The following is a 23,597-nucleotide window of genomic DNA, read 5'->3' on the forward strand; positions in this document are numbered from 1 at the left end:
TGGACGGACAACTTCAAATTTTAAGAATATTTATTTAGAGAAATGAAGTGCACATTTATTGCAGAATACTTTATCCAGGTACTGATTGATAGAACACAGTCAAAAAAATCTGTGACAAATACAAATCAAACCTTATGTTTATAAAATATAAATCAGATAAATATAGAATATCTTAATTTGTTATGAACCCATTCAAACAGATCAATGGTTGAAAAATAAACACTTTGATAAAAGTAATGGCATATTGATCAGTTTTTCTACTGGACGACATTCTACAATGATAATGATGCATTTAGTGGAATGAACTGAGTGTGTTGCAATTCAAACATGCTCCAATCATAGCATATCGTAAAAAAATCATTAAAAAAATCCTTTTCTATTAAAAACAAGCAACGAAATATTTTAAAACAAAAAAACAAACAAACATGAAGCAGAATATGACACAAAAGTCAAATCAACTCAGAATGTGAAAAGATACTTTCCTTTTAGGTAGTCCCAGCAAAACAATAAACAGAAGGTACACTAACAACATTCATGTACAGTCTAACACAGAAGCTATTAATCAGACTTCCATACTTCTGGAGCTCTTCGGAATTAAGTTCTGTAACGATTCAGTTTCATTGGATTTTGGCTAAGCAAGAAATGTTAAAAAAAAATCTCAGTCACAACCGCGTACATTCATAATGCACATTTAGTCCCCCATATTGCACTGCTGTAATTTCTTCTATAAGGCATTTAATGTCATTTTAAGCCTCTTGAAAGTGTTGGCTCATCTAGAGATAAGAAAAAGGCACAGTAGGTTGCGATCCAGGCAAGACCTTAACAGCACTGGACTGGTGCCCCCTCATCAGTGTATTGATCAAACTTCACATTTGTTTGAATTAAGAAAAATATTAAAGAAAGAAAATGTTTCTTGTCCTTTTCATTTGTCTCGTTCACTCTTCTCCCTCGCACACACATTTTATATGCAGAAACACAATACGCACAAAGCTTTCAAAACATTCAGAAATTTCAATTGCACATTTGCGCTATGAACGTCCTTTCTGCTCTCCTGGGCTTTGTGGCGTGAATTCATTCCACTGTCACAGACTTGGCTAGGTTTCTGGGGCAGTCAACCTGCAGACAAAAATAATCTTCGATCATTAAACATCCAATTTGTCAATATGAAAACATTTTAGGGCATCAGTCAATGCTGCAATTTCTTAAGCATAAATATAATCATCCTTTCACGCAATTCATTGTAGTACAGCTTTGTCATGATATGTTGGACTTGAGCTATTTATTATAAGCATTTAATTCTTTATCCTCTTAAGTCAAAATAACAAAATTTGCTTATTTATTAACTTTGTGGTTGCTGAGTATATGTTGGCCACGCGTTTTACTTACATCGTATCCTCGCAGAACTGCCAGGTGGAAGGACAATAGCTGCAGAGGGATGACACTGAGGACGCCCTGCAGACAGTCGACAATACGCGGCAACTCGATGGTCCGATAAGCATTCGTGGTCACCTCTGTGTCGTCCTGGCTACACAGGATGATGGGCCTGCCCTGAATGCGGGATGAGGTTGAGCCACAAAAATTACTGTTTTTTCCCGTGTGATGACACGTCTGAATCAAGTTCCTCCCCTCATTTTAACATAGTTGCTTTGCACCCAGATGCCACAAGATGGCGCCAAAGTAATACCTTTGTGTTAAACAAGGTTATTGATCACGGCACAAAATCAGTGAATTATGAGTGTTAAGCACTTTTTGCAGTGGCGGCAGCGTCTCTCCTTACCGCCACAGAGTACATTATTCATACTATTAATTAATGTTTCAAAGTATTATTATTAGCAGTGGTATAGAATTAACATCATTAAAGCATCGGTGGCGGTTTTGCACAGTTTGAGTCTAGCACGGGATTATTTCACCATTTCACATGACACTATTGATTATCATCCCGAACGGACAACAATACTGGTTTGTGGCGAGTCCATTGATTGTTTCCGTGACCTACCGATCTGGCAGTGACTTGTTGGAGGGCGTTTTGACATTTGGTATAGCAGGCATCCTTCATGATGATCATGATGACTGGCATATGTTTGTCAATAAGAGCCAGAGGTCCGTGCTTCAACTCGCCGGCCATAATGCCCTCTGAGTGCATGTAGGTGATTTCTTTGATTTTCTGTAGAGTTCGGAATATTGGAAAATCATTCGTTTGTCCAGAATAAAGAGAGGAAGGGAAAACACAAGGCACACTACAGACACCAGGTACCATATTTTATGCCATACTGGGTATAACCAACTTACCAGTGCCCCCTCAAGACATGTGGCATAATTGAAACCACGGCCCATGACAAGAAGAGACCTCTGCTGGTACAGCTCTTCAGCAATGATCTTTATTTTCTCATCCAGAGACAAGACCTTTTTTATGAAATCTAGGACACAAAAAATACACATCTCATGATGACGTCTTTGACCTCTATAGCCATCAAATGCAGTGAATGACTTAAGTATTGTTCCTGTTTTTTTTGTTGATAGCAAAATCAAGGCTTACACAGGAGGTGCGTTTTGACAGTAGTACAATCCTAAGGTGATCTGGGGGGGGGGAAAAAAGTCCTATCGCCTGAATTGGCTCATCCTGTTTTGTCAACAATAGCCCGAAACAAGGCTCCCGTTGTCTCAGGCAACATAGTGTAAACAGAGCTAATTTTATTTATTTATTTATTTTGGACCAATTCAGCCATTATGCGCTACTATGTCAACTGAATCTGCCGAGGCCCCCAGCAGAGAAAAAAAAATTCTGGAGCTGTCTCTGCATGAACGTGTTTGTTTCATCTTAATTTTTTTTTGTACTCGATAAAGTTGATTTGAATATTAAGAAGTGGTTGGGTAGAAGACCCCAGGTACCAAATTCAGAGCCTGACATTATTTTCCATAATCAGACTAACCAGGTTGTTATACGTACATACGTACTATATTGCATCGGTCGTCCAAGAGCCTCAAAGAGCAAAAACTGCCACATAATGGTCAGAGGAATAAAAACAATGTCATCATCCCATAGCATTAACAATCTAACCTCCGTAGATGTCTGCACTCTAATGACAAGTAGTCTAGTTGGATGTTGTGTTGTTACCAGGGAGCTGTCGGAGGCTGTTGATGATTTCCAGTCTTCTCTTCTGTAGGGAGAGCCTGTCCTCACTCATCATTAGGCCAAACATGGTGAGTGCCACAAATTGACTGGTGTACGCCTGAATCACAAACAAAGTGTGTGTGTGTGTGTGGGGGGGGGGGGGTCTTGTTTGTTTTACTACAGCCGCAGTTTGATCTTAGAACGTTTGGTCAATGCTGTTGGAGTTGTACCTTGGTGCTAGCCACTCCAATCTCAGGCCCAGCATTAATGTGGACTCCACAGTCTGTTTCTCTGCAAATGGAGCTTCCCACGGTGTTAGTTATGCCCACTGTTAAGGCACCTCTCTCCTTACAGTAACGCAAAGCCATTAAGGTGTCTGCTGTCTCTCCTGATGGTTAGTGCAAAGAGTTAAGAGTCTTAAATTTGTCTTTAGAGACAACCAGTATGAAGTTTTGCATGATCGGTGGTGTTATCACCTGACTGGCTCATGAAGAAGCTGACGTCGTCTCTGAAAACAGGTGTATTGCGGTCAAGGAAGTCACTCGCCAGCTCCACCATGACAGGCAGCTCTGTTAGTTCCTCCAGGATTTGTCTGGTCTGAAAAGGTTTGAGGGGAAGGCAGTTGAGCACCACTTTGACTTTCTCAACAGTGTTGGACAATCAACCTAAACTTACGGCGACTGCAGCATGGAAACTAGTGCCACAGCCAATCATGATTAGTCGTCTGCAGCGTTTGATTTCTTTTATGTGGTCCTTCAATCCGCCGAGAATCACTAAGAAATAGTTAAGAGACAGTTGCATAACACACCTCACATATTATGGGTCCCAATAAACAAGTGGCATTATGGTTACCAGTGTTGGAGTCAAAACAAATGCGACCTCTCATTGTGTTGACCACTGACTCTGGCTGCTCGAAGATCTCTTTCTGCATGAAAGAATCAAAATTTCCTGCAATGGGAAGACCATAACATTAGCATGTGTACATCATCTGTATATTTGCAAGTACTGTAAATATGGCCATAGTAAATATACTGTAGGTGTTTAATTGACAATTTCTTTATGCTCGTTTTGTTACGGGATACTGCGATTCAGTATTTTTTCTGTGATTATGCAATCAATACAAATAATCAGATTTGATGTACCTAAATAGTCCTTTTAGGGAAATGAATGACATTCGTTATAGTTTACAGTTACAGTCTATTGCATGGGTAGGCAACTCCGGTCCTTGAGGGCCTGCATGTTTTCCATTCTATTCTATTCTATTCTATTCTATTCTATTCTATTCTATTCTATTCTATTCTATTCTATTCTATTCTATTCTATTCTATTCTATTCTATTCTATTTGCCAGAAAATATTTACAACTTGCATTGACGTCTTCAGTCAGCAGAGGGAGTGCAAGTATAGTGGATTTTTTTTTGGAGCGGGGTTGGTATAATTTTGAATCTGTCCTTTCTTTGCTTTGAAATGTCTGACCTTTCATTATCTGTTGGAGCTCCATTTGTAGGGTTTGGATGGCACGTACAGGATCTTCACCGGCCTGCCGGTTCATCCTGTGGATGGAAAGTTTCCCTCCTCTCACCACAGCAATGTCATCATCCTCCAGGTACAACACCTTGTTGGTGTGTTCAATAATGGCACTGGGAATCAAAAGGAAAATAATGGTGGTTAACAAAAAAAAATGGTGAGAAACAAAAGTAGGTGATTCCATTTCAATTCCATTTATGCAGTACATTTTATAAATATGGAAGTAAGTAAGTAAGAAGTGACATTGCCACACCTAGTGGAATTCTCACCTTGCGTCAGAAGCAAAGTAATACTCCACAGGCCTGCCATCCCCGACGGGGTTAATAGTGCCACCAGTGCGGTTATGGTTGTTCTTTTCCTGGACGTCCTCCTTTAGGAGAGCTGTGGGGTCAGAAACAGGTGCCAAGGGATCACCTCGATGTCTTTTGTGGACATGACAAATTCTTCCTCTGAACGTTCTGCTGAAAATGCATTACGTTCCTATTCTACGATATGAAAAACAAAGCCAAATTTGATCAATCAAAATGACATAATGGATATTAATTCAGTCATTGGATTTGTCTGGAGGGCATCATTCACACACAAAAGATTTAGGTGTGTGACAATTCTGAGTACTCTTGTGTAGTTTGTCATCATAGTACAAACATTTTAAATAGAGGACAAGGGGCAATAAAAGTTATTCTTTATAACCATTAAATTGACACACCCAGGTTTGTTTTGTCCTCACCCACGACAACAACAGTAACTCAATGCACTTTGGACTGGTGTCACTCTTTCCTATGAAGAACCATATATCGTTCACAAAGACAGCTGAGTCAGTTTTGTCTCTGTTACACAAAGTGCGCAGATCCAGCAGGCAATAGGAAATAATTTTGTTTACATGTGTTGTTAATCTATCAGACACCATTTCCAGCTCGTGTTTTGCTTGATGCATTTACTTTGCAGGAAGCTTCTGAAGAGTTTTCCCAGAGACGCTTCACTAGAATACTTGGCAGCTCACAAACGCTCAGAACAAAGGTTTTTCTAAAAAGGCTTTGCACGCCCCAAATTTATTCCAAGATGCCTTTCATAAGACAGCCTTTGGTCAGAGGAGCTAATGTGTGTTTTTGACATACAGTCCACAGAATACTGCCACAGAAAAACCTCATCAGCAACCAAATTAAATATCTGTTATTATTTATTCCTCTAATAAAATTCAAGTTCAATGTTGTCCAATTGTTTTGTGAAACATTTGTGTGTTGATAGCTGCTGGGTGTTAAAATGCAGTTGGTTGTGGTATTTATGCCTTATATTTTATTTAAACTTAGAATATTAAGGACAGTAGTACATTATTTTAAACAGATGGTGTGAATTCAGTTTCTAAATGAAATCACGGTGTGATTTGCGTCTTTTACACACAAAAATCTGAAAAATAAATTATGACAGCTCGCATACTGCATTGATGGTGAAAGCTGCTCAACAGCTAATCTGTAACTTTTGTCATATTAAATGCAGTATATTTTATATTTAAAAAAAGTATTAGTTTACGTGTCAGGTGATTTGTGTGTACTATGGCTATAATATGTGTACCAAAATGATGCTGATTATTGTGGGTTTTGTTTGCATTAGAGCATCAGTAATAAGAAGAAGTTAGTTTTTCACCTCTTAGCATTTATTTTAAATACGTGCAGGCGTCCTTGAGAAAAGTGTGGGCAACAGTGTGTCATATTGTAACTGTGATGAGGCAGCCAAAGTGAGGAAGAGTACTTACCACCCTTGTACTGGACAGGAATATGCTCGGTTGACAGCTCGTGTTCACTTCGTACGCCAATGAGCAAGGGACTTCCTCTCCTGATCAGGAAATGGGAGAAATGATAAGTTTATGTTTGATAAACTAACAACAATTTAAGATGATGTACAGTACATACACGTTTTGGTTAGGGATGTTGATGATGATGTATTCTCACATCCCTGTTCAATTTTCTTACATAAAAGTCTCATGTTTTGATCACACCTCCTCTTTACTCCCCCAAATATTTCAAACATTCTTATACACTATCACACTTATTTTATTGCCTTATAATTCTGTCGGGCCTTTGATTGGTTGTGGAGTTAACAAAGGTAGAGTGACATTTGCCAGGTTTGACTGACTTGACAGCAAACAAAAATTTCATAACAAACCTCTTCATGCCAAGTCGGTTATTAAGACAAATACTTAAGGCCTCTTCTTAGCACATACACTATTTGTATGGCTGGAGCTATCTTTTCTCTCCAGTTATGATTTCTCTGGGGCTCGGCTCCAGTGACGCAAGGCCGCCGGTTGTTTTACGGGGCGTGGGGCTTGAAGTGAAGCTTGCAAACAGAAACATGTGGTCGCTATCCAGTACAATATTTACCCTGAGGGAGGGAAAGACAGGGAAAAAGAGGGGAAGCAAATGGACGAGAGAAAATTGAGATGTGTTAGTCCAAAGAGAGACAGCGGAGAAACAATAGAGTAAGATAAAAGTTGAAACAAGAACAGCCGAAACGTCATGGAAGCTGAACCTTTTTGATTGATAACAACAGCTGCCCAGTACCAGGATACAAACATTCTTTCTCCCCCTAAATTCTATATTTATGTAAACTAAGCTCTCTTTTTGGCAAAATACAGCTAAGCATTTGAAATTTCATTTTCCTTGTACATGAAAGGTGAGAAATGCCAAATGAAGAAAGTAACTGGGGAAACAAACGTCATAGCAGACCATAGCAATCCTTGGACGGCATACAAGCATAGGGATGACATGACATCATTGTTGCCTTGCTGAGACACACAACTGTTGTGTTTGGGATGTGAAAAGTTAAGGCGTACACTGCTCAAATTGGCTCAACATGTTAACCGCATTGAGAAAACGTGTTGCTGTTAAATGGGGGGGAGGAATAGTATTCACAGTAAAAACTACAAAGGGTGGTTTCATCACAACTCGTGTGGATAATAATAATATTAATGATAACTTTGACTTAGGTAATGCCAAGGGATCCAATGATGCATGAATGCTGCTTATTCGTCATAGTGCTGTGGGAGAAAAAAAAAAAAAAAAAACACTATAAAATGAGGGAGTTTGTAATTTAAAAAAAATCAATTGTTCTGTTATGAAAAAGAAATGTCGCACTTCCTTGGTATAAATAAGAAACATCTACCAAGGAAAAACAACCAATTGTAGGCAGAAGGCGTTACTTGTGAGTTGTTAATCTTTTGTCGTACATGTATGTACACAGTCATTGTGGGCACAGCCCTGTGGCCTCACCAGAAATATAATTTCAACCCAGTAACATGAGTAATATAGTAACAAGCCATTATGGATGAGGTGCTGTGCTGAGGTGCTCCTACCTAACAGCGCGAGCGGGATTGACATTTGTTCACGAGATGTAATAAACAAGTTTTCTTTTTTTATTCAAAAGTTCCCCTCTAAATTTGGAAATGATGACTATGTTGCAGCACAGCACATCAATCGTTAAATATGTGTAGATATTCTCCCTCAAGGCATAGCTGGCACCATAAGAACGACAGAGCAATGTGGCTGGGTTAGTTACACAACTGTAGAAGGACAATCGATGAATTAGATGATAAGAAATTTTGTTGCAGGCTCAGAGCCATATCAATGGTGGCTCCTGCTCATATACCGTATTTTCCGCACTATAAAGCGCACCGGATTATACGGCGCACCTTCAATAAATGGCCCATTTTAAAACTTTGTCCATATATAAAGCGCACCGGATTATAAAGGGCACCTTCAATGAATCGCCCATTTCAAAACTTTGTCCATATATAAGGCGCACCGGATTATAAGGCGCACCTTCAATGAATGGCCCATTTTAAAACTTTGTCCATATATAAGGCGCACCGAATTATAAAGCGCACCTTCAATGAATGGCCCATTTTAAAACGTTGTCCATATATAAGGCGCACCGGATTATAAGGCGCACCTTCAATAAATGGCCCATTTTAAAACTTTGTCCATATATAAGATATATACATTTGGCCCGCAGGCCGGACTTTGGACATGCCTGCTGGAGTGGCTCAATATTGGTCCATATATAAGGCACACCTATTTATAAGGCCAGTGTCGGCTTTTGAGAAAATTGGAGGTTTTTAGGTGTGCCTTAGAGTGCGGAAAATACGGTAGTCATTTTTCACGTGTCTGTGCGTCCTCTCTTTAAAGATTCCCCTTTGGTCATGCAGTCATTTGCCTCTCCCTGTTCTAGGGAAAATATATAAAGTCATATAAAACTTAGGGAGTGATAAACAAGGAGTCATGCTGGCAACGTCTGAAACAGGAAACTGTCAGATAATGAGTCACAGAGACGCAGGCAGATGGCCAGCTACGTAGAAAGGAGCTCAAGCCTAGATGCGAGAAGAACACCAAAAGAGAGAGTAAAAGAGCCAGGAAGGAGGACTGTGTGAAACTCAGGAAAAACGAGGAGGTTAAAGGCCCACATGAAATAGGTCAGGCCCATCAAAATTGTCTGTCAAAACATGACACAAGCAGTCGGATGTGACTTTCCAAACCTTTACGTAATTGGAAACAGTACCCGAAAAATAAATTGCACAAAAAGCACCCATCTCTCATGATAGCCACAACAAAGCCCACCGAGCGCATACAAAGGCAACGATGAATCATATCGACGATTGCTTCACAGCGATGGCTCATCTCAAACATGCACATCCCGTGAACCCCATGAGGATGACCACACAGTCAAACGTCAGAGTGTTCCTTTGTGTGTGTTAGTGTGAAAACTAACCTGGCAACCACGGCCTCTCCAGGGAAATGGCGACTTTTAAAAACCAGAGCAAAGGCCCCTTCCTGAGACAAAAGAGGAGAAAAGCCAAGATTCAACATTGTCATCCATAATCAAGATGGATGTGTTTAGGCGGTGAGCTCCAAAATTCTCCCCAAAAAGTGTTATGGTGAAATGATGGCAGGAGTGGGGTCTTCGTTGGAGCTAAAAGAGAACTGGGACTTCTATTGTGTAACATCTGCTGTCTTTCGAAAGACCTGGTGTCGAACGGCCTGAGTTTGCATGTATGTGTGGTTTTGACAGTGAGGGGCGGGTACGGTATGTTTTGTCTTGGTCATACAGCGGTCTGCGGATCCAACTGTCTGCTTCCCATTACTCCAACAAACACAGTTGCGCAGAAGACAGACAACCCGCTAACACCCAAATTTCACGCAATGGAAAATAAACTCTTGATCTATCAAATCATCGAAAGCAAAAGATGACATTAGCTGTGACGCTTTCAGTGTGGTTGCCATAGAAACCGTTTTGTGATGGTCCACTGTGTTTTAAACAGGCGGGAAGGTGAAATGTATGGTAGAATGACTAACGCGTTGGACCAAACAAAAACACACTTCATGAAACCTAGTGACACTGTGACGTCCCTTATAAGGCCCCCATTCAGGATAAGCTCTCATACACACTACTGAAACGCTCTCATTTTTTTTTTTTTCACTCAAGTGAAACACTCCACACAAACTACTACCCGATGTTTACAAAAATCATCTCTGCCTTTGACGAGTGAGTGTTAGAGGTAATGCAACACAAAGACAACAAATAAGGACAGCAGTGAGGTAAATGCAACTCACCAGCTGGTGAATGACCCTCTCCACCAGTGTGGAGAAGCTGATGCTGTCATACTCCCGGTTGTCGTAAACATATTTGATTAACTTTGGGATCACCTCCGTGTCTGTCTCAGACTCAAACGCATATCCCTTGGTGATCTGAGGGTGATAAGAGACATGATATACATTTTTGGTTGGTTGATCATTTTAAACGATTCAGAGTTGTTGATGCTTGCTGTTCACATATTTCGAATCTCACATATACACTGGACAGTCTTAGCAAAACTTTTTTCCGCCAAATTGTCACTCTGTCACCAATCTTACTGAGTGGTGCTTCTGATAATAATGGACCATTGTGGATACATGGGAGACTCTACATCTTAAATATGCCACCATCTAATATTTACTTACCAGATAGGCCTTCAGCTCCTTGTAGTTGGTGATAATGCCATTGTGGATGACGACAAATTCTAAGAGGCGAGATTCAGATTTAAGGTAGAGCATAGTGTCAATCCTACATATTTTGGCCTGAAATGCCATACATTTTTCCACTACCAAACTACATAAATATTTCTCTTTGGATACGATTACTGGATGGATGACTTTCAATACAAACACAGTGCACAATTTATTGAGATCTAATGTAAGAGACACATGAAAAATGTTACATTTGCAGACACCACAGTGCTCAGATATACTACAGGAAATACTTTTTTTTTTTTTTTTCAAGAACTTACCATTATCATTGTCAGAGCGATGAGGGTGGCTGTTGAGCGCGCTCGGTTCTCCGTGTGTGGCCCAGCGAGTGTGAGCGAGACCAAAGTGCATACAGAGTTCCTCTTCCAGGTCCAGGGAGTCTTTCTCTGGAGAACCCAATGGATAGTACAGTCTTTTTACTAACTTGGACACAACAACAAATCTTGACCCCAATAAACAACCGGAGACATGATGCCTTGGGATTATTGACTTGAACTCACTGTGAAGCTCCTCCTCTAAAGCCTTGACCTTTCCTCTCTTTTTGATCAAACAGATGGCTTTGCCATTTATGTCAGAGCTTTCCTTGGTTTTGCCATCCACAGCAAGGCCTGTCAACAAACAGTGGACAGCATTCATCAAGTATTTTTAATGGGCCGTATAGCAAAGAACACCCCGATTCAACTTTAATGATAACAAGGGAGTAAACTTATCACATCTCCAGCAAACTAAAATATGAGAGCAATTAAAAGGCATGGTCTGTGATTGTACAAAGTCAATTATTTCGTAATACATAAAATATATTATAGAAACTGACTGTCAGGCTGAAAAAAACAAACATCCATCAAGGAGTGTGTGCATGCTTGCTAAACAGCTGTAAGGCAACCATGGCTTCATCCTGCTCAAATAGGATGAGCAAACACAAAGCAGGTATTTGCAGTGGCGCATGGTTCTCTTGCATTTGTGTACATTCATAAAGTATTGGTGGCAATCATTGACCAGATGACAAAAGGTTGGTGCTTTTAAATTCAAAATGTCAAGGTCATCATCATATGACGGGGTTTGTTCATGCTTACTAGCTGCGGGGCAATGACAGAGTCAAGTGAAAATGGTCACTGCTTAAGTTTTCTTGGACTGAATATTTGTGGATAATCATAATTGAAAGACAGCAGCACTCCCAGGCCAAATAACCTTGATTATAAATACCAGCCCTTGAAGATTAGAGATAAAAAGTATCAACAAAAAATTGCATTTTTCAATTTTTCAAGCGCATGAGGAAGCGTGAAGAAACAAAGCGCATTTGCGCAACATCAAGGAGACCATGTAATCGCCACAGAGAAATCCCAAATTATAGCTTGCAAAAAATTCTGATAGTGTGTCTCACGAACCATTTTCTGATGGCGGGACAGCCATGCTTTCAAAGTCTAGTTACAGTGTTGCCTTGAAACTCATAACACTCGTATCTCACATATTCTTTTCCACTGAAATTAATGGAAAAATTATTCATCTGTTTCAGCCTCTTCCGAATATACAAATTAAAAACAAAAATGTTTTTTAATCATAAAAATCGCACTACAATAGTTTTTGTTACAGAAAAAAACACAATGACAAATAAATGGAATGGAAATTAATACAGTTTTTGTCACATTCTTTCTCCTATTCAATGGACATTGTGCTACTCCTTGTGTGTGGTCACCTGGGGGCAGTGTAATACAGAGACCCCTGTGAACAGACCCGTAAGCTGCAGTTGCATTAAGTCATTCTTGAACAAAGATTTTTAAGTATTCCTATTTATTATTAGTCCACATGTGTTGCTCCACTGTTTGTGTTCAAATATGCAACACAGATGCTATTAGTTATCTAAAGAAATGCTACGTGGTTGTTTTACATAGACTGCATACCTGTAATTCTCTTTGTTTTGTTCCATTTAACAGCAAACGTCAACTGGGTGTGGCAATGGTATTGCAATTTCCGTACAATAGCTTGTCATTGTGTTGCTACCCAAAGTATCTTTTTGTACCCGACCCTTGACTTTTACAGCTTGGCAACATACCAGCGCCTTTTTGACCTTGGAAAATGGGTTACTTAAAAAATTTAACAAAAAGCCTTTGATATCGATTCAGCGTTGCGCTTGACTGCTAGTTTATATCTATTTTGGATGAAATGTTTATCCTCCGTGGCCTCACTCTGCCACATGATTTGCTTCTAGTCCTGATTTACTATTATAATTATCACTTGCTTGCATATAGAAATACTCTCTTGCTTTGAATACTAGAAAATATGTGCACACAGCATGTATAGCGTTTGTGTGTACGTGCGGCAGCCGTCTTACCTGCTGAATCGTAGCCTCTGTACTCAAGTCTCTGCAATCCCTTCACGAGTGTCTCAAATATCTCCTTCCTGGTGCGAGGCACTTGATGATTCAGGTAAGCAAAAATACCTTTAGGGGAGAGAGAGAATAAACATTAAGATGAACTGCTAAACTATTTTGGAGCGGTGCTGTATGTCAATAATCCCATTTCAAGATGGTAAAGCGAGGGGTGTCGGGGGCTACGATAATTACAGGGCACCCAAACGTGTTTTAAATTCTTATCTATAACTGGTTGGATGCTTCCACCACCCCTCTCAAAAAATTGACCACCTCATGTTTCGTCACATAGACTTGAGTATTTAAGCAGTCCAAAAGGAAAACTTAATAAACTGTTGATAAGCGCTGTGATGATTCACTTGCTAGATAACCCCAAGAAGGACTTTAGGAAAACTTCATAAACTGTTAATAAGCACTATGATGATTCATTTGTTAGATAATGCCAAGAAGGACTTTTGGGCAATTTTCTTAAATTTAGACAATAATACTTAAAACCTATTTGGTGATAAATATTATTCGACGTACAAGAGAGAGGGAGAACCAATTCAAATGGTTATTTAGCCAGTAAAATAAGCTTTAGAAAATAAATGTAGATTTCAAAAGACCTTGTGTGGAGGTGTAAATGCATTTTTTTTCTTTTGTCAATGCAGTACACAAATGCGGAGGGCCGTATGAATGAGCAACCAAATGACAACGGCATCGGCTACAATGCTTGCGCTTGCATCTGAATGTGATTCACTTGTTTGGTGAATATCAACAGTCACCTTTCACAATCTTATGAGACGAGATCAAAAGCTCAAACCAGCCCATTCCTGTGGTACCAAGATTTAGTGGATTCTTCTGGTCAGTTTTGATCAAGACCATCACATCAAAGTGGTTAATTATCTATGTCAGGTCATGTCTTTGAACGGTATCAGGATTAAAACAACATTCATGACATTTGGAGACTGCGAAAGTGGTCTTTTTCCACATCTCATTGTTTCTCTGTGCAATAAAATTCCAGGTGTTCACAAGAAGAGGTGCCTATCAGTATAGCCTACTGTTGGTGGAGGCACTGCACTACCTTTTAATATTTAAAATTGGCTGTGATTTTCATAACAGGGGCTTGTCTGTGTATGTGTGTGTGTCCTGCGGGAATGTTACCTTTACGCCCACCCGCGCGCGCGCAGACACATAGATGCCTATATGGAAGGTGGACATAGCAAGCAGTGTTTCAGCAGTCAGTTCAGCGCGTTGTGTGGAAGGCGAATAGGAAATAGTTGGTTAACGATTGACTTTAGGTTGTTAATGGTCGTGCTCCTATATTACCGCACTTGAGATTGGCAATGCATAACGCTGCCTCGCTTTGCAAAAATACTCCCAAATTACTGTACAAGAGTTAGACTGCTTATCAGGAGCGAGGCTGTCATGACTGAAGAAAGAAGCTTGGGGGCGGGATACAAGACACGTAGCAGCTGAGCGGAGTCTCAAAGCTTGTGGGGAAAAAAAATAAAACCGTCTCAACTTTAGCAGCACTTCTCCGATTTGAACGTCTTGGTGAGAAAGACAGGAATTACCTTCACATAATAAATTAAGCCCCTGAAGTGAGCGCTGCGCTCGTCAACTCTTAAATAACTCCATGAACAAGTAGAATGAAATTCAGTCAAGAGAGGGAGGAAAAAACGCAACACTCACCACACATGGCTCGAGTTTTGAAAGTTCGGCTTGCAAGTATAAAAATAAAAATAATAATGGAGCTTTATTCTCAGTGGGCGTGAGGATGGTGATGCTACTCTCGGTTGAGTGTGCGCAAAACGCTGGCAGTGAGCATTTAAACGGTGTTTCCTGGAGAAGCAAGGAACGGTTCCCACCCCCGTTGACGCCTCCCTTGTCCTCTCGAATCCACATATGTCACATCACGGGACACACAGGCCTACCTGTAGAGACTGACAGCACAGAAGTCATGGGGTATCAGATATCAGTTTAAACTATTTAACTAATCTCACTACAACTACTACCATGTTCCATTAAATTGTATTAATTTATTCACGATTCCCTTTCCTTTTTGTTTTGAAATATGGCCAAACGCTTTTCAAAAACTGAATACACAGAGGATGAAATGACTTTTTGTTTGTCCCATTTATTATTTTATGTACAATCGTTTGTTAATAGAAAACCAGCGGAAGGAAGGAACATTATTCTGAACATGGCTTTTGCCTACTTCTTGCTAGTCGTGACCTGGCAGGGAAAGCTGAGCCACATTTGGCGTGAGGGAAGAAGCAGTTGCGACCCTGAGTAGGGTTTGAAGATGCTCATCGGTAAGTCTGGACCTGTACTTGGACTTATTAAAGTTCAAGGTAGAGAAGACGTATGTGTTCCCAAAAAGACACATTCGAATTGGCACTGCACACAACCATATCAAAATCGTGGGCCACACTAACAATTTCACATGACGGCGAGGGCCACAAACTATCGTCCCGCAGGCCGCAACTGGCCCATGGTCCGCGAGTTTGAGACGACTGAATTCGATAAAGACCTTCAAAATACCTTCTAAATAGGCCTTGGGTGGTGTAATAGACATCTATTTCTTTGGGATATGCAGTTTTGTTGGGCCACCCACGATCACCAGAAACCTGTCAAACTATTCAAGTGATACATGCTGAACCAGCAAGAACACAGCACTCACCATACATCACATTGGGTTCCGACTGGCGCCTCCAAAAACTCACTGGAATGAGCTAGTGCAAGTCTCTGTGTGATGTTTTAAATCCTTGATTTAGTGTTTTCAAAACGCTAACGTAAACTGTATGTTTACAATTGTTTTGGATTTTTTTTTTTTTAAATAAAATTGCAAACGTTGAGAGTTGTTCAACATACTTCCCCAGCAAGGAGTCGCTCTGCTTTGAATAAAATAAATGTCAGCACGTTTGTTTAAGGTGCACCCAGTGGGAGTTAACAATCTTCCATTAAAGTGATTAATGAGTGGAACGAAAGTACTTCCCACATTTTTACACTATTAAAACAGATGAATTAAGAATGACTGAAAGTCATCTGTTAAAGCAAGCTACTGGTTTTGAACAAAAAATTTAATGTTTGTTTTCTTATCTGAAGGAGTCCAATTTGCCTCTCCTGTTTTATCGAGATTGCTGCCTTATCATCCCTGACTATTAACTGGACTCTGGAATATATGTGCCCGTAGTGCATGTCTTATTGAATAATGATTTATAAGTCCAACATGTTAACAGTCGCACCGAAATGGGTCCAGAGATGAAACCGCATTATTATGGCTTAACCAATTTGATAAGAGCAAGTCAACATCACTTTCGAATTTACAAACCACTGCGCAGACACAATGCTTGAATATGTTCCTTAACCACATAAAAAAGCAGTTCCAGTAAAATACAAGATGTAGTGTACCATCAAGGAGTTAAGTTTGTGTGCCTTATCACATTGATAACTGCTACTCCTTCTGGATTTTCCATTGTAAAGTCTAACTGAGGGATCATTAACTATGGCAACATTTGTCACTAGCTGAATGATAGAATCTGAGTGACGTCTACATAGTTGGCTTTATGGTGCCAGTACGTTTCTCCATTTACAATTACACTGCTGGTCTTCATTTGAAAATTTGGAGGTTTGCGTGAGTGAGATCCTGAAAGACGAGGCAGCCACTGCATTCCTCTGCCGGCTTAAAGGCTTAAAGACAGCACAGTATGATGATGTTTGCAATGTGACTTTGTTATCCACTAAAATCCTTTGTAAATGACAGGTACTCTCAGATAATCATCTCTGTGTCACAAATCTTTATTCCCAAAGTTCTATTGAGGAGGTGTCACATACAACTGGGGCTGTGTAATATCAAGGAAGACAACATCCCTGACAAATCGCAGCCACAGAAAGAAAAAACAAAGCTGAAGTGCTGTACATAAAATCAAACATGCAACTTAAAATAAAATATTCTTTTCTTGACTCTTTACTTCCCAGCGATGAGGAAACTCATCATCGAAAGTAATGACGTAATATATCGTTGACGAATATTGCTGTCAACTTCTTTTTATTTTATGAATGGGTGGATGAGAGCCTATAGAGCATTGTAGTGGTTAACTGTGACCACTGGATAACAGAGTTGCTCTTGCTGGCTCTTAAAGAGGTGATGTAAGCCCAGCCCAAATGGAAGAACGATGGAGAGTAGTTGAGGACTTTTGATGGCAGAAGTCCAAGAGTGAGATAACATGGCGAAACAGAAGCGATCAGCTTTCAAGCAACTTACAATCGAGGAAACTGTTACCCGTCGTAAGCAAAGTGCGGAAGAGCAAGACGATGGAGCGAATATAGAAGAGGTTTGTGAGTATGTGACAAACACGAAGGTTCACTTCAAAAGCCACCGCCGGCTCGGACATACACATCGCCAGTGGCAATTGTTTGTGTCACAGTTTGGATGAATTGACGTCATTTCTGATGCAGGATACAGCGACGCACAAATACATACCTTGTAAATAGCAAAACATCCATCCATCCATCCATCCATCCATCCATCCATCCATCTTCTTCCGCTTATCCGGGGTCAGGTTGCGGGGGCAGCAGCTTTAGGAGGGACTCCCAGACTTCCCTCTCCCCAGCCACTTCGTCCAGCTCATCCCGGGGGATCCCAAAGTGTTCCCAGGCCAGCTGAGAGATAGTCTCTCCAGCGCGTCCTGGGTCGTCCACGGGGTCTCCTGCCGGTGGGAAATGCCCAGAACACCTCCCCAGGGAGGCATCCTGGTGAGATGCCCGAGCCACCTCATCTGGCTCCTCTCAACGTGGAGGAGCAGCAGCTCTACTACGAGGCTCTCCCGGATGACCGAGCTTCTCACCCTATCTCTAAGGGTGAGCCCTGACACCCTGCCATTCCACCCTTTTCCGACTGAGGACCATGGACTCAGATTTGGAGGTGCTGATCACGGCTTGAAGAAGCCAACAGCAACACATCTTCTGCAAAAATCAGAGATGCTATGCTGAGGTCCCCAAACTGGACACGCTCAACACCTCGGCTGTGCCTAGAAATTCTGTCCATAAAAGTTAAGAGCAGATTCAGTGACAAAGGGCAGCCTCGGCGGAGTCCAACCCTCACTGGGAACGGATCTCAGAAAGGCTTGTAAGAAAGGTGAAAACTTTGTGGGGACTACAACAACGCAACACACTGTGCAGTGTGTGAGTTTTGGGGAACGATCATAGCATCTTTAAACACAGACAAAAGCTTTCTGTGTATTTCCTGTCACAGACTGGCAGTGCACTTAAAGGCATCAGCAGGATGAGTTGAACACATCCAGCTTCAGTGGCCAGATCTTGTTGCAGGGGGATCTCCTCACTGTCCACATCTGTTTCATGTTAGGCACCAGGGGCCTGCACAAGAGGGCCTGAATACACGTCTTCACTTCCCTCAGAGTGGGGAAGAACAAGGCTGTGCCACAGAGAGAGGTATCCTCAGTCCCAGTGTTAAAAAAAAAAGAAAAAAGAAAAAAAATACATTTGGGATAGCTCTGTATATCAACTCACCATGTTTATTTAGTACTTCAGTTCGGGGAGTCACTTTGAACCAACTGCTCTGATACCAAAATGACCAGCACATACCCTTAATTGGCCTGGAACCGGAGTCGTGTAGTACCTCACGTTACAGTTTTTGCGATGTTTTCCTGGGTTCCTTTGTGAGCTCCTGGATGAGTCATCACTGTGCTCTTGGGGTAATTGTGTGGTGGGCCACTCCTAGGAAGGTTTATTTCTGTGATTTCTCAATTTCTGGATCATGGTTCTCACCAGTTTTAGCAATGACTGTTAAACTCATGATAATTACTTTGTTTCTCATTTGTTCTTGAATTCCTTTGGCTCAAGACATTTTGTTGCTTTTTGAGAAATGCTGGCTGGTTTCATTTTGTCAGCTTCTAACACGATTTTTTGATTAACGGGTCTGGAGGTAATTAGGCTGGGCATGGTCAGTGAAAATGAACCAAAAGAAAATAAATAAGCAATAGGACATTAATAATTTCACAAGAGGCATAAATACTTTTTCACTCAGTCAGGTGGCTTTCAATTTTTTTTTCAACTAAATTACTATTTGAAACCCGCATTCTATGTTTACTTCAGGTTTATTGTATTTATGATTAATCTGTGTCTGACCTGTACATTTGTTTGATGATCCTCAAGTGGGAAACTATAAAAATAAAGCATTCATTTTGATATACTGTATGACATAAACACATTAATTGATCTGTGAGGATCCTGCAGTAGACTATTGACAGCACTAACACTAAAACCCCGTGAAGCAAGCAGGCAGGCATGAGTGAGTGAATGTTTAGTTTTAAAGGCAAGGGTGTGCAGGGATGAGTTAAAGTCGCAAACATGCAAGGCAATCCAGGTCTACCCTTCAAAAAAAGAAACCATGAGTCTGTATGGCGAGTTCACCTCCCGGCCAGCTCACAATGAATCAGGCCCAGATGTGAATCTGTGGTCCGGAATGGTGCGGTACGCATGTCAGAACACAACCCAGTTGCAGACGTCAGAGGGGACCACCTCAAATTCCCTAAAGTTATGTCACTTTGTGTGAAAGTCTGGCGAGCGTGCACATTAAGCGGAAATTTGTTATTGTTGTGCTTGGAGATTTTGTGCAAACACTTTTGATGTATGTCTATGAAAACAATTTTCTAAGCAATATACAGTAGAATACATACGTTGGTGACGTCAGTATATGAGCCTATATGCTCCTTACCTCTAAACATCATGTAAAAAAAAATACATTATGTGGACATCTATGAAAGAAACAAACAAAAGATATGCCTTCAGAAATGTTTCTTGGCAGTTTCCTATACAATTCACTCAGTGGATTTTCTTTGCAAAGAGCTTCTGCCACTCCTATAAGCTTTGGATGAAAGTTCACTTATTCCTCTGACCTTTACACACATCAACTTCTTTTGGGCAAACCCTGGTGATACCGAGATAGCTACAGTTTTTATTGCCTGGATTAGTTTGTTTCCGCGTAATGTCCTCATAGTGGCACGTAACAACGGTGTCATTTGGGTGTGAGAATTGAAAACTATGATAACACTGTTTTGAGGTTGTGAAGGGAAGAACCATGCAATGAATTTGATTGTCGCTGACAGACGAAGGTCACCACGCTAGGGTGGTGGCTTGCTGTCACACATCTGTGAGTGAGCAAAGGGCGTTCCGAGATGACGTCATGTCGGGTCTGGAGAAAAAAAAAAAAAACATCTGTATTATGTCACAACTGCCAGCACACCCCACCCTCTGCTTTATTACCCTTTTTTTCTCCTTCCAGGCTCCCGCACACCAACTCATCCTTCCCTGCTAATGTGTTTGTGTTTGGATTGCTTTTAGCTTTTAGCTATAACTTTTACACCAAATTACAAACTGCTTCCTGCAATCGAATCTTACCTGTGTCCTCTTTCTTCCGTATCATGTTCCCATCTCTCTATCGCTTTATCTGCAACTAATGACCACCCTTCCTCCAGCATCTAATGGACAGGCTACCTTGTCTGCACTTGCCCGTCTCATTTGATGTTCTCCTTCACTAATAGAACACCAGCTGAAAACCAGAAATGGACATGTAGCCTGTAATTTAGTAAAGCTTGGCTAAATAAGGGAAAGTCAATGTTCAAAAGCTGCGCAGTATAGCTCAGATGCTAAACTGACTCAGTTGGTAATAGTAGGTAGGAAAATACAGCAGAACCCCGGAAGTCAACCGCCTCAAAACGCAACATATTCGGTTTTCAACCCAAAATATTGAGAAAATCTTTTTCCTGGTTCTCGGACAAACCTTGGGAAACTGACCCGACTCATGCGGCTGCTGTAAACAAAATTGAGTTCGTTCCACCGACTGCTATTCAGCGTTGGGCGAAGTTGTTTGTTTTGTAGACCACTGTACTAGAGAAAAAACATGGGTCCCAAGAGAAAAGCAGAAGAGTAACAATGGTAGAGCTGAACAAGGCGATCATAGAACAAGTAGGAAAGAGGCGTTCGTGTGATGGACTTGGTAAGATTGACCATAAATTCATTTTTGAGGAATAGAGAGGTGATAAAAACTGCTAGTGTTGCTAAGTGGGTTACGAGACAGACAGGTCCCAGTGAAAAAAACAAAGAAAGGAAAACACTGACAAAAATACAGCCACCGGATTTTTCTTATGGAAGGGGATTCCCCTTCCAAACAATTACCCCCCCCTCTCCACCACCACGTTCATAGAGTCAGGTACTACAATGTCAAGGTACCACGTAGGTCTAAATTGACTGTCTTAATAATGTGTTTCTATTTATATTGCATATTCGACTCTGCATTTTCACGCCGCAATTGTGGTATAAAGATAGGCAAACATTAGGGTAAAACCAGATTATTGTGTTTTCAGTTATTTCTTATGGAAAAAATTACTTCGAAATTCAATGATTTCAAATCCTAATGCTTCTTCTGGAACGAATTAGCGTTGAGATCCGAGGTTCTACTGCAGTGGGAAAGTAGCTTCAGGTAGGTAGCTTGCTTATTAGTTAAAATAGACAGATTGGTAGCTAGTTACGTCGATATGTAGCCGTAAAATGTCTATATGTAGTTTCAGTAGAAGTTGCCAAGTACATAGGTTAGCAGATACGTAGGTCTCTCAAACTATGTGGTTGATGGGTAAGTAGTTTTATAGCCACTAGGTAGGAAGGGGTATAACAATTTGTATTGACAATTCAATTCATGTCACGATTCATAGTTACTGATTCAGTTGAAGGATATTGCTACATATAGAATGATACGATCTAAAACTATTCAATGGCTAGACATGAAGTCAGTAACCACAGAAAAATTCCCAATGTGTGAAAAAAAATCTAGCTACCTGTTGCACAGTGCAGGTGAATTTTTTTAGAATTAGGTAGAAATAAATGATATAGGTAGTATATCTAGTATAAATGCATAGGAACACAAAAACAACTCGTTAAATGCCTTCCCACTTGAACTGAGAAAGTGAAACTAACATCTACACAGGTATAAAAAAGTAGGTTTACCTGCTGCTTTTGATATTTTTTTCCAATATTGAAATAACACAAACACATTAAGATAAACAAATAAAGTGCAACAAACATCTCAAACGGCAAGTTAAATGAGCATCGGTAAACACGGTATTAAATTATCTTGCTGCTAGCACACTTGTGGTGGGAATACACAACCACCAGGGGAATTAAGGGTAGATTATTTTCAACCAGTTTTGCAGGAAAATGATTCGAGTTTGTGTTGTCATGTAGCCTGAAGTACATGACACTATTGAGTGGAACGTGAAAGTACTTTTTTCTGAACCGTTGTACTCTTTGGCATTAACCTGCAGCAAAAAGGTAGTTGGTGAAACAAGGAGCAACTCTGTTTTTGGGTAAGACAAAATGTTTCCAGAAGGGAAAATGGAAGTAAATGCTGAAGGGTGGTGGGGGCAATAGGTCGGTAGCAGGGCAGTGGGTGTGGACAGAACAGCACAGGTACGTAACATCATAAAAGTATCGCATCAGACTCACCCACCTGCTATTCCTCACGTGTGCGCACATGCACGCACACAAAACTGCTGAAAGCTTTAACAAGGCTGTAAAGCCCTTCAGCTCATGGTTGAGGCTTCGGGAAAGAACCGGACTATTGCTCCTTGCTGGTTCGCCTTTTCATGGCCTGGGAGGTGTTTGCGTTCATGTGGCAAGACAATGAATGGTGCATTTACTTATAATATTATGGGGTGATGTGATACAAATCTAAAAACGGTTTTAAATGAGGCTGTAGCATGAAAACATAACCCGATGGACTTTTGACCCTGCGGATGCTTCCTCATTGTTGAAATCTCAGCAACCACTGTTGTTTTGTGAAATTAATTTCCGTTCTGCCGAGTCAGTTTTATTATATTTACATTTTTGATACATAGGGTGGGCAACACATCTGCATCACAGTTGATCATTTCTGGGTTGAAGTCTTGACTTGGCCTTCCTGTGTGGATTTTCCATGTTCTCCCTGGTTTTCTACCACATTCCAAAACCATGGTTAACGGCGTGTAAATTTCCCATACGTGTTGGATAGTTGTTTGTCTGTATGGACCATGCAATTAACTTCTCCCAAGTATAAGGTGTACTCCACCTCTCGCCAAACTCACCTGGAATAGAACAAGGGCTATATAGAAAAGAATTGATAGATGGTTATGGAGCATTCCAATCTGTGGGGTCAAAGCCTCCAAATGCTTCTAATCTGTTTTTCTGTTTCATACAGCTGAATTAGTTGCATTCATTTTGCAGCTTTTGCACAGTTGGTTAATCCCCCCCCAAAATCTTTGTATTCATTCAATTTGTAAATTGCATTGTTCATTGCTCCCTGTGCTGTTTTCTAGGCCCTTCTGATAGTCTATATGAAGGATTGACAGAAATTAACTCACAGATCTATACTACCATGAAAAGCTTTTTTTTTTTTTTACTACCAAATAAACAAGACAAAAACAGTTTGTAATTTGTGGTTTTCTTTTCTTTTGTGATATCTCAAAAACGTTTATCTTGTCACAATGTATGAATAATCATATTCA

General features: G+C 40.6%; 1 protein-coding gene across 1 annotated transcript; it reads right to left on the reverse strand.

The window, feature by feature from the left end:
- Positions 1-12: 12 nt before the first annotated feature.
- Positions 13-14,883, reverse strand: gfpt2 (glutamine-fructose-6-phosphate transaminase 2). The gene is made up of 19 exons (XM_088385172.1): positions 14,731-14,883; positions 13,021-13,128; positions 11,192-11,299; positions 10,952-11,077; positions 10,626-10,684; positions 10,239-10,373; positions 9,397-9,458; positions 6,389-6,468; positions 4,908-5,019; positions 4,588-4,751; positions 3,965-4,060; positions 3,788-3,885; positions 3,589-3,709; positions 3,343-3,500; positions 3,116-3,230; positions 2,290-2,417; positions 1,997-2,164; positions 1,387-1,548; positions 13-1,116 (listed from the first exon to the last, which is right to left on the reverse strand). The coding sequence occupies exons 1-19, from the start codon at positions 14,735-14,737 to the stop codon at positions 1,072-1,074; spliced, it is 2,052 nt and encodes a 683-aa protein (XP_088241298.1). The 5' UTR covers positions 14,738-14,883; the 3' UTR covers positions 13-1,071.
- Between the last annotated feature and the right edge of the window lie 8,714 nt (positions 14,884-23,597).

Source organism: Syngnathus floridae, chromosome 1, assembly GCF_059516105.1.
Source record: "Syngnathus floridae isolate MCC-2025c chromosome 1, RoL_Sflo_1.0, whole genome shotgun sequence".
NCBI classification, from domain to species: Eukaryota; Metazoa; Chordata; class Actinopteri; order Syngnathiformes; family Syngnathidae; genus Syngnathus; species Syngnathus floridae.